This window comes from Astatotilapia calliptera, chromosome 10 (assembly GCF_900246225.1).
Source record: "Astatotilapia calliptera chromosome 10, fAstCal1.2, whole genome shotgun sequence".
Lineage (NCBI taxonomy): Eukaryota > Metazoa > Chordata > Actinopteri > Cichliformes > Cichlidae > Astatotilapia > Astatotilapia calliptera.
This window is the reverse complement of record NC_039311.1, coordinates 19,985,062-20,000,924: the sequence shown is the minus strand read 5'-3', so window position 1 is coordinate 20,000,924 and position 15,863 is coordinate 19,985,062. Positions and strand designations below refer to the sequence as shown.

Below are 15,863 nucleotides of genomic sequence, written 5' to 3'. Positions count from 1 at the left end.
AAAAAAGGTTTTTTAAAAGGGCTCCCACACAAACGCAAAGCAGAGGTTGAAGCATCGCCAAATATGCTTCCAAACCAACCTTATAGCGACTAACTACTCCTGCAACTTTGGAGGTTTTCGCTCTTTACACAGTAAAGTTACAGGAGGATAAAAATAATTATCAGGCAAAATGTCCTTTGTTAAAATAATCCCGTCCAATACCACGTGAGAACAATAAATATATTATATTATCTGTTGTAACCCTCAAATTGAATGGTAATGTAACAGAACCCATTTTTTACATTTTCACTAAACTAAAACATCACTACTTCCACGTCTAATTGTCTGTGATGGAGATGGAGTAAACTGGATTCGCACTCTGTGCCCAGCGAATTATTCAATAAAGATTGCATAAAACCTTGTCTGTGTGTTGTACTATGCTTATTTTACAGGACATTAAAAGTCCAACTTCAAATGTCAGTGTACATCATTTCAGTCTATATTTTTGAAAGCAGTTTCCTCTGACAGGAAACCCACAAAACTCTATAGCACGAGATGTTATGACATCTCGTGCTACGGATGAGTAGTAATTTGACCTGTTAAAAGGGTCGGGATTCTTTAATATTCTTTTGCATAAATAATTGACAGACTTGTCCAAATAAGAAGAAGTTTAATAAGAAGAATAAGAAGTAACATCAAAGTAAACTGCAACCTTTTAGTGTCACACCTGTGCTAAATGAGAGTTTGTTTTCACCTTTGTGTCATTGTGATAAAAAACATCAGATGTCTTTGACTTGAAGCATTGCATTTGGATCCAACAGATATACCCGTAATATAAAAGACACCCTTACAAAAAACCCTTAAAAATATTAAAAACGTTAACACAGATGTTACGTTCTCTCTACTTTGTTTTTCTTCTGTTAAAATAATTAAAACACAGGGAGTTGGGGCTCATGTGAAAAGGAAAAGACCATCTCTGAATCAAGGGTGGGGTCTAAGGGTACATCTTTCTCCATCTTACAATGCTGTGATTGCAGCCATTCCCCAACTCTCTGTGAATGGCACTCCTGGCTATTGATCAACAGTCTTTGATCAGTGGTTGTTGATGAATGGTCAAGAAACTCAACACACAGCCCGGTGGTGCTAGTTTCAGTCATTGTGCAAATGTTCAATTTATAAGATTGGGGAATCAGCTGAGATGAGTGAAGCTGAGTCACTTGGATGAGGGAAGAAACGTTTCTCCCACTGATGCTACATCCAGATGAAGAGAATCAACTTTTTGGGAATACATCGACTTATTTCTCTTTTTAAAGTTGCATTTTAAAAAAGGTTTTAAAAATCTATTGTTTTATTTGGAATTCGAAAATGATTTTTAAATGACATTTTTATTAAGGGTTAAATTCTTTTTTGCGAAATCAATTTGAAGTATTAACTGTGAAAAAGTGATTTACAAATATTTTTTTATTTTAAATTCGTTTATTTAATAATAAATTACTTTAGTAATATTTCAATTAAATAAATAAAAAATTTATTTACTAATGAATATTTTATGGCACAATTCATTATTGAAGGACAAAATTCTTTATTTTGATGCGTGTGGCTCTTCTGGTCCTCCATACCAAACAGCAACAGTTAAAGGTAAACTTGAACCTCTACTGTTAAAATCCTGTTTTAGTGCGCCATGATGCCAGCCAGACTGCTTCTACTTCTCTGTCTTATTGGACCTGTGTTTGCTGAAAAAAAAAAGCCCTGGTAAGCTATTCTGGTGTTGATTTTTTTAATGTAACATGAGGTGATGTCCTTTTTTTTTAAGGTCTACTGATTGTCTAGTGTTGACGTACATAGTCCAAATGTGGTCTTTCTGGACGACTTTTCAATGTCAAATTTTAATACTGGTTCCGTAGTCCCACATTTCCAGATAGCGGAGGATATGTTTTATACGGGTTACCAGTTAATTTATTCTGTAGCTCTATTTACACCTATGTATTCGTTTCTAGTTATCAGTTATGGGAAAATGATCTGGAACAGTATGCCTCCTTCTGTAATGGGACGAGATCATAATAGCTAGGTGTGAAGAAATGCTGAGTAATCAGCGGACATCTCCAAGATGGTGCGGACTCTTGATGCTAAAACAAAAGTGAGCAGCTGTACGGTGAATTTGGAGCAGAAATGTCCCCAAAATCTGCGTGCATTGGCCACCGGTCATTTATGGGTTCAAAATAATGACATGAGGCTGGAATAAAATGTATCCATCAAATGGTAGAGTTTATTATTAGATGCAAGACACTAACACACACCAACTAACTACTCTAAAAGCAACTGGCTTCCTTTTACACTCTACCTGCTTCAGGCGAGCATCTGGAATAACCCAAGTGTGAGGGTAACAAAACAAATGGAAAAAACAAACATCCACATAAATAAACACCAAACCAAAATATAACACAAAGAAGACAAATTTACATATTTCCAGAGTCTTACAAACACTTTAATCCCCCCACCCCCATCCTTCTTCAACTTTCACACACTGTCATTTAAATACTAGTCAAATGTCAAACTCCATTAACCTAATAACGAATCGTGAAACCATCAGTGTGTTCCTTTTTTATCTAGCTTTTGAAATACTAGTCCCTCATAAACTAATAAAAATACAGGGAATGGTGATGGAATCCCCGGTCTACATTACAGTGACATATTTTCTAAAAATGAAATAAAATCCACTCTCGCCCCCAGCAGCGGTCTTTATCCTTCAAGCACAGGTCCTGTTTCAGATGCCTGGGAGCTTGAGGGTCCTGCGCAGTGTCTTAGCTGTTCCTAGGACTGAGGTCTTCGGGACAGAGATCTCCAGTGTTGTTTCTGGGATCTGCTGGAGCCACTCACCTAGCACTCCAGTTACCACTGGGGCCACTGTTACATTGACGCTCCGCATCACCTGATGTATTCGTGGATGTTTGTTGGCTCATCCTGGATTGTGATGCTGACACTTACCAGTCCTCACCCTCCTTCCTTCCACTTAGCATACAGCCTGCTGGTGCTGGACTTGGGATGAAACCCTCAAAGAGCTTTCTGGTTTTGATGTCAGTGGCTTCGAGCTCCTCCTTTGGCCAGCTTATTATCTCAGCAGGGTACCTGATCATGGACAGGTGTTGATAGCTCGGATCTTGTTCTTACCGTTCAACTGACTCCTCAGGATTTGCCTGACCCTCTGCAGGAACTTAGTGATTGCAGCTTTGCTAGCTGCCTCTTCATAATTCCCGTTTGCCTGTGGGATCCCCAGGTACTTGTAGCTGTCTTCGATGTCTGCAATGTTGCCTTCTGGTAGTTCGATCCCCTCAGTTCTGATGACCTTCCATCTCTTCGTTACCATTCGACTACACTTCTCCAATCCGAATGACATTCCAATGTTGTTGCTGTATATTCTGTGGTGTGGATCAGTGAATCAATGTCTCGTTGACTCCTGGCATACAGCTTGATGTCATCCATGTAGAGGAGGTGATTGACAATTGCTCCATTCTCTGGTGGGTATCTGTAGCCAGTCTGTCAACGATCTCACTGAGGGGGTTCAGGACTATGCAGAACAGCAGTGGGGACAGCACATCTCCTTGGTAGGTCCCGCACTTGACGGTGACTTGTGCCTACGGGCTTGTAGTTGTCAGTGCGCCCCAGGGTGGCTGTGGCTACAATGTAGCTTGCCATCACCAGTGAGTGAATGTGTGTGTGAATGGGTGGATGACTGAATGTGTAAAGCGCTTTGGGGTCCTTAGGGACTAGTAAAGCGCTATACAAATACAGGCCATTTACCATTTGATCTCTAGTGTTCTACGCCACATCCCCATTTAGTTCCTGATAAACTCTCTTATGGGTCCTGTTTATCTTGTATAGTTGTAGGCATTGCAGGATCCAGGTGTGAGGCATCGAGTCATAGGCCTTCTTGCAGTCAATCCAAGCAGTGCACAGGTTGGTCATCTTAGTCTTGCAGTCTCAGGTGACTGCTCTGTCTACCAGTAGCTGGTGTTTTGCTCCTCTGGCTATTCCTTTCTGTGCCCCACTTATGTATTGACCCATGTGGCTGTTTTTATATACACAGCTCAATAAATAAATAAATAAATAAATAAATAAAGGGAACAGATAAACAACACAATGAAACTCCAACTCAATCACACTTTTGTGAAATCACTGCCAGAGCCCTGCAAAGTGACCTCCAGCAGACCACAAATGTGCATGTCTCTGCTCAAACAGTCAGAAACAGACTCCATGAGAGTGGCATAAGGGCCCGACGTTCACAGGTGGGGGTTGTGCTTACAGACCCACACTGTGCAAGACGTTTGGCATTTGCCAGAAAACACTAAGATTGCCAACTTTGCCACTGGCGCCCTGTGCTCTTCACAGATGAAAGCAGGTTCACACTGAGCACATGTGACAGAGTCTGGAGAAACCATAGAGAACGTTTTGCTGTCTGCAACATCCTCCAGCATTACCGGTTTGGCAGTGGGTCAGTAAGGGTGTGGGGTGGCATTTGTTTGGGGAGGGGGGCACACAGCCCTCCATGTGCTCGCCAGATACCAAGATGAGATCCTCAGACCCCTTGTGAGACCATACGCTGGTGCAGTTGGCCCTGGGTTCCTCCTAATGCAAGACAATGCTAGACCTCATGTGGCTGGAGTGTGTCAGCAGTTCCTGCAAGACAAAGGCACTGAGGCTATGAACTGGCCGGCCCAGACCTGAGTCCAATTGAACACATCTGGAACATCATGTCTCGCTCCATCCACAAACGCCACGTTGCACCACAAACTGTCCAGGAGTTGGCGGATGCTTTAGTCCAGGTCTGGAAGGAGATCCCTTGGGAGACCATCCACCACCTCATCAGGAGCATGCCCAGGCGTTGTAGGGAGGTCATAAAGGCACATGGAGGCCACACACACTACTGAGCCTCATTTTGACGTGTTTTAAGGACATTACATCAAAGCTGGATCAGCCTGTAGTCTGTTTTTCCACTTTAATTTTGTATGAATCTAAATCCAGACCTCCATGGGTAGCTACATTTGATTTCCATTGATAATTTTTGTATGATGTTGTTGTCAAAAAATTCAGCTATGTCAAGAACAAAGTATACGAATATTTCATTAATTCAGATCTGGGGTGTCTTATTTTTGGGTTCGGCTTATTTGTTTGAGCTATGTGTGTGTGTGTGTGTGTGTGTGTGTGTGTGTGTGTGTGTGTGTGTGTGTGTGTGTGTGTGTGTGTGTGTGTGTGTGTGTGTGTGTGTGTGTGTGTGTGTATTTTTATAGTCCTATATATTGATCCTAATTTGTTTTTTTTGTTTTTTGGTCATCAAACATATCTACACGCACTGTATGACGAGGCATTACCTGTATTCTGTGAAGCTGTGTATGTGCAGTTTGCAATGCATGATATACTTTGACACTGTGCAATTATTGATTATTGCACAGTAAATATTTGGAGACTATCAGAGAGGGGAGGCTGGTTTGGACACGTACATTTTGTCTGCACACAGGTGCCAAAATATAAGAATCACAAGGGTCTAAAATCATTTTCTAAACTAGTTTTGTCAATTGAGCTTTTATTTTTGTATTTATCTGGCAGACATTTATTTAACATACGGTCAGAAATAACAGGAAAGTTCATATATTTCTGTCAGATAAGGAAATGTGGACTCATTGTCACCAGTACACTGGTGACGTCACTGTTTTGATAGACAACAAATAAACACAGACCAGAGAACTTGAAACTCCTCTTTGTTATAAGTTCCAGTCAAAGTAGGTGTAGACAGAACCACATAGTGTCATTATGACACACAGACATAGACACACAAAGTCAAATCAGTAAATGCCACACTGCTGCAGCTGTCAAAAAAATGTCAAAATGAACTGTAAGGTCTCTACTTGTGAACCCGCAGACGTCGACCAAGTGAAAGGTGCTATGTGTGAGTGTGTTGAGTTTAAAGTAAGTATTTTATCTGAACATTTGTACTTCATTATAACTGTGGTTAGAACAGAGATAGCACAGTTCTTAAAAACGCTGCGTTTCCTCTCCAAAAAACAGAATACGGCAGTAAAAAAAACCACAGCAATTTACACAGAAAGCCCCCGATCCAGTTTGCTGTAAATGAACTAAGCTGAGCTAACTGTTGTCTGTGGCTTCAAACAGCAAATGTTAGTTTAAATATTTATCTGAGATGTGGGAGTTGACGGCTGCTGTTTGATGAAATGAATGTAAGAAATTAACTCATTTGGTTAAACAGGTTAAAATGATAAAATTGCTTATGTTTATGCTGTGCATGAACATGGACACTACATTTCACAATGTGATTCTGATTTGTCCATCATTTCTCTTTCATCAGAAAAGAATACATACAGGACTCGTAGACTGTAAAGAAAATCTTAGCTAAACCAACAAGATCCACCTTAAGCTCACTTTGGCAGCAAATGATAGTAGAAGTGCAGAGAAAATGTAAGACTGGCTGACTAAAAACAGAACTATTTCTTGAACGATTCAATAAAGATTGCATAAAACCTTCTCTGTGTGTTGTACTTATTTTACAGGACATTAAAAGTCCAACTTCAAGTCTAGTGTACATAGTTTCAGTCTATATTTTTGAAAGCAGTTTCCTCTGACAGGAAACCCACAAAACTCTGAAAGTGACACTGATCGAATGTTATGACATCTCGTGCTACGGATGAGTAGTAATTCAGCTAATTTGACCTGTTAAAAGGGTCGGGATTCTTTAATATTCTTTTGTAATTGACAGATTTGTCCAAATAAGAAGGAACATAAAAGTAAACTGCAACAGTTTAGTGTCACACCTGTGTTAAATGACCAGAATGAGTTTGTTTTCACTTTTGTCTCATTGTGGTAAAAAATATCAGATGTCTTTGAGTTGAAGCTATTGCATTTACATCCAACAGATAATACCTGTGATATAAAAAACACCCTTAAAAAAACAAAAATATTAACAGAGATTTTACCTTCTCTCTACTTTGTCTTTCTCCTGCTAAAATGATTAAGACAGCTTATATACATTAAGTAATCATGACATCCAAAAACTTGATTTAACCTCTTAACTAGAGTTTATTAACTATTAACTTTATGAACTATGAAAGTATGAAGACTGTGTATCTGCCATATAGTGACATAGCCGTGCTACAGGCACCAATACATTGACAGGAAGAGAAGAAAAAAAAACCCCACAAGACACGGTGATATTTCAGTGTCGATGCGGGCTTACATCCTGTTTCTATTCGCCATGATGTCGACAAGATTACTTCTACTTCTTTATCTGACTGGACACGTATTTGCCAAAAAATCACAAGGTAAGAGCATATGAAGCTGATCGAATACGTTTTTTAAAAAAATACAAGACATTCGCAACATCGGTAGGAAGTGTCGTAAACCTGTGTCGACATCTTTGAAAGTCGATCGCTCTACTTTTGTTATATTACATTAACTTATATCCCAAACACTATCATTCAATGTATATTTGAGAAGTTATTTGTACCTTGAGATATGAATGAACACTATCTATATTAAATTCAGGTTAATGCAGAGCCTTCCTTTATTAAGCACGTTTTGTGAGAATTTCCCCTCCAGAGCACGGGGCTCTTACTTCCTTGTCTTTGAGTGTATGACTGTACTACTATCAGTCTGTTGCCCTTTGTGTAGGTTTCATATATATGCCTAACCATCATTCATCGTTTTAGGTTTTATCTTTCATTGATCTCAAATCTATCATGTTTTTTAACAGATGTGGATTGCTTGGTGGTGAATCTAGATTATGTTTCCTGCAAATGGAATAAGACCGGGACTCCTGAGGTCAACTACACCTTCTACAGCAAGTGCGTAGTTGTTGATAATAGCACCAACACATCTTTGTAATGTCTTCTAAAATTAATCAGACTATAATTAAATGTTGTACTTGAGTGAAAGATGTGATGAAAATCTATTTTACTCTCAGCATTAACAGTAAAAGACATTTTCTACCTTTTCTGAACTACAACCCCAATTCCAAAAATGTTGGGATGCTATGTGACATGAAAAGAAAAACAGAATAGAGTGGTCTCATAAGCACTATATTTTATTCACAATAGACCATAGAAAAAACTGAGAAAAAAGTTTCATTTTAAGAAAATATTAAGAAATTATTAAGAAAAATATCAACTACTTGGGTAACAGACCTGGAATATTTATTAGGCATGAAAGAAGAGTCCGGGTGTTGAAGCGGCCTGCCTGCAGTCCAGACCTTTCAACAACTGAAAACATTTAGAACATCATGAAATGAGAAATATGGCAAATAGTTTGGACTGTTGAGCAATTAGAACTAGAACTAATAAAGTATTAAACTTGAGATTACATCATATTTAAGATCATATTGATTGTATCTAAATATGATACGTCTGCATGCTTTTCTTTGTTGGAATAGTTATGTTTTTGATTCATCTACAGGTTGGGCAATGACCAATGGAAAATATGCAACCACTATTTGACAGAGAACAACGTGAACATTGGATGTAACCAGCAGGTAGATTCGGGAGATAGATTCAAAACATTTCGAACTCGACTGACAAATGGGAGCGAAAATTTTGAGAAGGGTCACGAGCTTAAAAAACAAGGTATGCATATAACCTGGTATTAACTTTGAGTTTAAAACAATAAATCAATTAATGAAGGGATCATTATTAGAATTAATGGGACGTTTTTTACACTTTACACAGTAACTTAAAGGAAAATTGCTGTTAGTGTTCTGTCATAAAAGTAAATTGGCATGCCTCCTCATGTTATTGCCTATTTGTATACTTCTCCAGTCAAGTTAAACCCACCAACCAACCTGACTGTCCTGAATGGGTCGGACTTTAATCTGTGGTTTTACTGGAACCACACTTCTCCTGCTCCCTTACACTGTGTGGAGGGTGAGGTCCGCTTCAGGACAAACAACAATAACTGGGATGTAGGTTTCTTTCATCCTTTTTAATTCCTTTATTTTTTCATCTCTCTTTGTTCTCTCCCAGTCTAATGTTTTCTCAACTCCGTCTGATTTTCCAGTTCTCTAAAGTTAGCGCCGGGATACAGAAATACTGCATCAACTTGCCCTCAAGCAGTTCCCGATATGAGCTGCAAGTGCGGAACAGAATAGATGATTCCTGTGGAGAGTCCATATTCTGGAGTGACTGGAGTGAGCCTGTGGTCTGGGGATCCAACAACAGCACATGTAAAACTACTTCATAGATATTCTTAGTGGCATGGTGAAACGATGTCTGCCAGTGAATATAGGGTCATCTTGGGGGGACAATTAGCTCTGCAACAAAACACTAATAATAATGATCAGTTAAAATGTTTGAACACTGCAAAGAAATCATAGGTAGATTTTGTTTCTTATTCAACAACTTTCAAACTGGGATTCAAACAATTATTAAAACTTAAGTGGCTCTAATGTTGCTTCCACACTGCACAAAACATTAGAATTAAGCATTCATACAAATAACTTCCTTCTTTTTTCTTCTTCAAAGACTCTAAAGATTTGATGTCTCCGTGGACGCCGGTGATATATCTGGTGGGTGTAATCAGTTTCATCCTGCTGGCCATGCTATTAATGCACCATGAAAGGTGGGTTTTTCCATAACTCAAATGATTGCTCTATGATCAGATCACAGATCCAGGTGGTGTACCATGTGATTTTGTGACAGCCACAGACTATAATTGCAGTGTACAATAGCACATAAAGTTGTTGTTAACTTGTATACTTTTATATATACCTACGCACTTTTATACTTACTTTTCTGTCATTTAAATATTTATCTTTTATCTGTTTTGAACTTGTGAAAACACAGTTAAAAGTCAAAAATGTATGCCCTTCTTCACATTTTTCAAAATCATCCAGTGGGCCATATTGGAGCCTTTGCCTGGCCGATTCGGGCACTCAAGCCTTAGGTTTGACACCCCGGACTTACTGTATCAGTACAGCAAATGTAAACAAATAATTAACAATTAATATATCCACTGTGCACTAGTGTATAAAATCTAGGCTGCAAAAAAACCATCAACCAAACACAAATGCAGATCACTTGTCCAAAACAAGTGCAAACGCGTGACCCAAAGAAAAGATTAAAGATCGTTTTTAGATGGTATCAAAGGCTTGTTGTCTTGTGGAAAGTTTCCATTGCACAACATCTGACAGATCTCACACAACCCAGGAAACACACAACATTTCTGAAGGCAGAAGACCACAGTACACAGAGACGCCTACAAGACTAAATTCTGGTACAGGAAGATGTGTTTTGACCAAAGATCCCTTCTAAATGATCTGCAATCATGCAAAGTTACAAACATTCCTTTTTTAATTACTGTTACCATTGCTGATGGTAACCCAGATTTTTCTCAGTTGTCAGTACAGACATCAAACCATTACACATTATTCACTATACATTCATCATAAATTGCTACCCTGAATCACCTTCATCACGCCCCTGGTTATCCCACGATGTATTAGGATCAGCTCATAGATCATTTGGATGTATTTTATAACTCTATGACTGCTTCTCTAAACAAATTAACAACAATATATACCTATAACAATAAATGCAAACACAGGGAACTTTACTGTGGCTAAATTTTATAATATGGATGCTGATAACCAAGGTCTAGCTTTGAAACTCTTACTTTCTTCAAAATTACACATTAGTTATTTGATCTATAAAAGTCTGACCTTAAATAACCTTCAAATAATACGAAAAGGAAAATGCTTGACGTTAAACACACCTGTGAAATAAGCTAAGCCTACAAAGTTTCCTTCCAGAAACACTGAAACAAATTAACCAGCAAAGCAATCAAAGAACAGACTTTACAGATAACGCAATGTGTTACACGCTGTGCATTTTGGAAACTTTTCCAAATTGACTTCATTCATTCATAAAGTTCCCGAAGTATATGTGACACGGACAGCGGCAGACTCAAAGAATATTTTAGATCAGCAATTTGACTAGATCTGAGGCCACTCTGTTGTTTAGGCCTGTCAGAACATCAGAATATCATTACATCAGTAAGGACACAGTGTAAAAATGTGCCAAACACATAGAGCTCCCTGCTGTGGCGATTACTTGTGAATATGGGGGATTATTAGCTTCCACATGACTACCATTAATTATTTTTAACAATGGTTGGAGAGACAGATTGCATTGTTAATTAATCAAAAGCTATGTATGTGTTATGGGATATAAATATTTTATTTCTAAAGATCACAGTTATCATCCATCTATGGGGGGGACTGGATCTGGAGCATTTTGCACCTTTATATCGGATGATCCTGACCTTAATGTCAAAAGCTGTCTGCCAGCCACGCTCAGTTGGAGTTCTGAAACCAACAAAGTCTAATGCAGTTGTTGCTGTTTGATGATAATGTGAATGCTAAAGATATCCTTACCTCCCATACAGGCTCAGAATCATCCTCGTCCCTGTGGTTCCCAAGCCATCTCCATTCCTGCATAACATCGAGGTCAGTGGCATCCAGAGTTCTGTCCACTCCCTGAAATTCCCAGTCTTACAAGGGTTTTATATAGTTGTTAATATGAATTTGGAAAGCTATTGAAGTTACTGGAAGAATTAAATGGCAAATGAGCTTCTACATGGATTTTAGTAGCTTTAATGTTAACACTTGCATCAAGATTCATGACAATTAGTTCAGTAGCTGTTGATTTATGTCATTGATTGGACTAAAGAACAGCTTGGTTTACATCTTCTGGATACCTTGAATGTCTGTAGATGTTCAGGCAATCAGTTTAACAGATTTTAATATCTCTGGATCAAGAGTTGGACGAAAAGCCTGACAATAGTGCCACTTAATGGCTAAAAATAGAAATACTCTTGTGTTTGAGTGATTTTGGTCATCAAAATCTGGGGAAGCAATTATTCGTTACAAGTGAGGTTTTTTCTCTCTCTTTTTTAAGGATTGGTTTCAGTTCTCCAAAGGCCTGAAAGACAATTTTAAACCGGACTACAACGAGCGTGCCTGCCCTGTGCGTGAGTACAACTATGTCTCCCAGTCTGATGTGGTGAGCTCCGACGGCTCCACCTGCTCTGTCACCACCGACCAAACCGACTGCTCCATCGAACACGATCCAGAAGACCTGTCCTCCCCCTTTCCCTCTAACCCAGTTTCATCTGAGGAGGTGCAAAAGGCTTCTGTTTAGGAGCCATGTTTGGATTTCACAAACATGAATCAACAAACCTCCTGCCTGATTGCAAGAGATACCTTAATTTTACCAAATAAATGGTAGCCCAATAGTTACTATAAGAATAACCCCAATAATTGGTTCAGGAATTTAATTTGAACAATGCTTATTATACAGGTAAAACCAAAGCATCCGATTAAAATTTTAGAAGTTAATAAAGTTCATAAAGACTTTAATATGTTTCTAAAATCCTTGTGTAATTTATGGTTACTCTTGAAAACATTGTTTAGACTCTAAATATTTGACTAATTGAGGCTTTGACGTACGTATAATCCTTTGTTGACTTCCGAAATGAGCACCAGGAACTGTTCTCATATCCAATCCCTCAAATGGGTTTTTTTTATTATCTTTTTTTAAATTTTTGTTTTCTTTTTAAAGCAAGAACGATTGTTAAAGTGTTAATTTGGAGAGATGCAGTATTGTATCCTGTAAGCTGGGCTGAAAGTAATTACATATTAATACATACAAGCCCAACTTTACTCAGAAAAAAGCAAGGAGTTTAACTTAAGCAGCAATGTTCCCTCTAAGCTGCGCACATGCGCAATTGCGCACTGCTGGCACGGTCTCTGCGCACAGAAATTCTGCGTTGGGCACAAAAGAAATCTAACCTGAATTGAAATTAAAATTAATACTTTAACAATTCTGTTTCGCAGTGTTAGTCAGTAAGTGACTGGGAACGATATGGGAACGATGCCACCTTATCCCATAGTCCAGCCAATAATGCGTATATGCGCAGCCAATCAACGTGGTTGACAGGCTATGACAGCGTCCTTATGTGCCGACACCGGTGTTTTAGCTAGCAAAGGGGCGTGGCTGATGTGGAGAGAAGCCACGTTAATGACAACGTGTACAAGCATTGGAGATGTGAGCAGGACAGACGGAACAGTTGACGGAAAAATTGGGGACTTTATAGCAGTTTTTAAATTGTGTTGATAGGCCACATAAAACCAGGGTTGTGATAAAAAATATATGAAATGTTTGGTTTTCTTCCTGAATACTGTCATTGTTTATATTTACTGCAGGAAGAAACGGTTAAATCGGCGTTTTATAAGAAAAAAGGCTCGAAAGCACTCTCCACCTGTGAGCAAAAACAAACCCCACTCCCCTCTGCCTTTCCTATTCGTCCAAAAAAGTACCATGTCAACCAATCAAAAATGATATGGCAACGTGGCATCTAGTTGTTAAGAAAGGGGGAAGTTTTAGGAGTGATGGCGGTGTTTTGAGATGTGAGAGATTTGCAACGTTTAGCGCAAATCTTGTGTCGTTAGTGTGTAGTGTAGTCAGTAGTTTTGTTGTGTGTGTCAGAACAATGAGGTGACTGCTGAATGTTACAGGTGTTACAGCAGTGATACATCTCCTGTTATCAGGCCTGCAGGTATCAGGCTGTTGTTCTCCTTTATCTCATAGTGGACAGAAATAATTTTTTGGAGTGACACAAATAATTTTTGTGGCATCAGATTTGATGCAGAACAGCTGATTGTTCTGTAAATAGTTTGAAATGTTTATTTAAAAACGCCTTGGCTGCATTTAAAAAATAGCTGCAAAAACGTTGTTGTTTGCCAAACTGAGTTACTTTTTTGAAGAAGTAACTATATAATTAATTGCCCAGCATTGGTCTTTATATACTGTATTTTGGAGACAGAGTTACAGGACTCTCTCCCAGACCACAGACTCATAATACAAGTAAGAGCTTTATAAAAATTAAAATTAAAATTAAAAAAAAGAAAGAAAGTTGTGTTTTCGAAATTGGAGTTCAAGTTATTTTTACTTCCAAGTGTTAACATACTACACAGGTCATGAACAAGATTTTTTTACATTTCCATTGTAAATGGGCTAAAGCAGTTAATTAAAAGTAGTCTAACATAAATGTAAACGCTGTAATTTGATTATTTTAATAAACCATGAAACTTGGATGGATTTGATGCCGGCGTGACCACAGTGCACACGTCTGATGTCGCTCACAGTGGTCCAAGGGATCGCTCAGGGAGTTTGTGCGTTCGCTCAGACATGTGAAAAATTAGAGGGAACATTGTTAAGCAGTGCAGCTATGACCAGGAGGAAAACCCACAATAAAAATAAGTAAAGGTCTTTGTGCTTCAGGGCAGCTTACAATAGCTTTTTTATTCTACTCTGAAAACTGACCTTGGAAATATTATTATATTTTTGATAAATATTCACATTTTGAGCTTACTGAAAAAAGTGTAGAAATATAAACTTACATATGTATACTTTGCTCAATAATCTTTTTTTGTCATATGTAAACTGTTAAAACTGTAGAATAAGTAGGGAAGAGCAAATATTGCCTGCAGATTTGGACAATTTGAAAACATGATATCTTAGGCTACGTCCACACGTACCGAGTATTTTTGAAAATGCAGATTTTTCTATGCGTTTGCACCTTTCATCCACACGTAAACGGCGTTTCGGTCACTGAAAACTGAGATTTTTAAAAACGCCTGCCAGGGTGGATATTTTCGAAAAGTCCGTTTTTGCATTTACTGTGGACGAGGAAAACGGAGAAAACGCAGCGTCAAAGGTGTGCGCCTTTTTTGACGTCACACTGTGCGCCACGTTATTGTTTCGGTGAAATGAATTTCTACAATGGCAGACTTACACAAAATACTGTTACTTGTACTCTCTGCAGTGTTTAAATGCTTACATATACACACACAGTTACTGTCCCTCCACACATAGGACTCAGTTCTGCTTCTATGCGCCATCTTTGTTTACTCTTTCCTGTCCAGGCTTCTAGACTTTATAGGCGATCTGGCTCAAGAGTTGGGAGTTCACCTTGTAATCGGAAAGTTGCCGGTTAGAGTCCCGGCTTGGATAGTCTTGGTCGTTGTGTCCTTGGGCAAGACACTTCACCTACCGCCTACTGGTGGTGGTCAGAGGGCCCGGTGGCGCCAGTGTCCGGCAGCCTCGCCTCTGTCAGTGCACCCCAGGGTGGCTGTGGCTACAATGCAGTTGCCATCACCAGTGTGTGAATGAGTGGATTCACACACTGGTGCTTTGGGGTCCTTAGGGACTAGTAAAGCGCTATACAAATACAGGCCATTACTTATGATTGGCCAACATTTCTACAAGGTTAGGAATATGTCGCCACCTGTTGCTTTGGCATGTTCGTAGCAGCGTTTTCCTTCAATTTTGCGTTTAGGTGTGGACAGGATTTTTTTTTTTTTTAAAAACACAAACGGAAAATCTCCGTTTTGAAAAATACCCGTGTAAGTGTGGAGCCTTAGCATTTTAACCAAACATCTTACTGTTACTGTTACAGTATATAAGGGAGTGGCACTCCAATTTCGTTGTACTCTGTACAATGACAATAAAGGCTATTCTATTCTATTCTATTCTATTCTATATCATTTAATGATACAATCGTTTACTCGCTAATAGTGTTATTGTAAAACTTATGCCGAAAATGTTTTGTAACAGACAAACAAATAGATGTGTTTTGCCATCATTCATACTCTTCTAATATCACACTTTGTCATTAGTTAACAACCAAATTATCATTTTGTTGATTTAAAAAAATCGTTTTATCATTTTTATAAACATGTGTAACTGCTATGTTCTTTCTCAAAACATTGAGAAAACAATAATTTCCTCTACCTGTATACAAATATAACTTCAATGATATCTATTTAA

The 15,863-nt window shown here is 38.6% G+C and overlaps 1 protein-coding gene across 1 annotated transcript; it reads left to right on the top strand.

Moving 5' to 3' along the window:
- The first annotated feature begins 7,223 nt into the window (after positions 1-7,223).
- Positions 7,224-12,862, top strand: LOC113030442 (cytokine receptor common subunit gamma-like). Its single transcript, XM_026181906.1, has 8 exons — positions 7,224-7,307; positions 7,739-7,829; positions 8,437-8,603; positions 8,796-8,938; positions 9,034-9,199; positions 9,498-9,594; positions 11,419-11,479; positions 11,931-12,862. Exons 1-8 carry the CDS (start codon positions 7,241-7,243, stop codon positions 12,171-12,173), a joined length of 1,035 nt encoding a protein of 344 aa, XP_026037691.1. The 5' UTR covers positions 7,224-7,240; the 3' UTR covers positions 12,174-12,862.
- Positions 12,863-15,863: the final 3,001 nt, after the last annotated feature.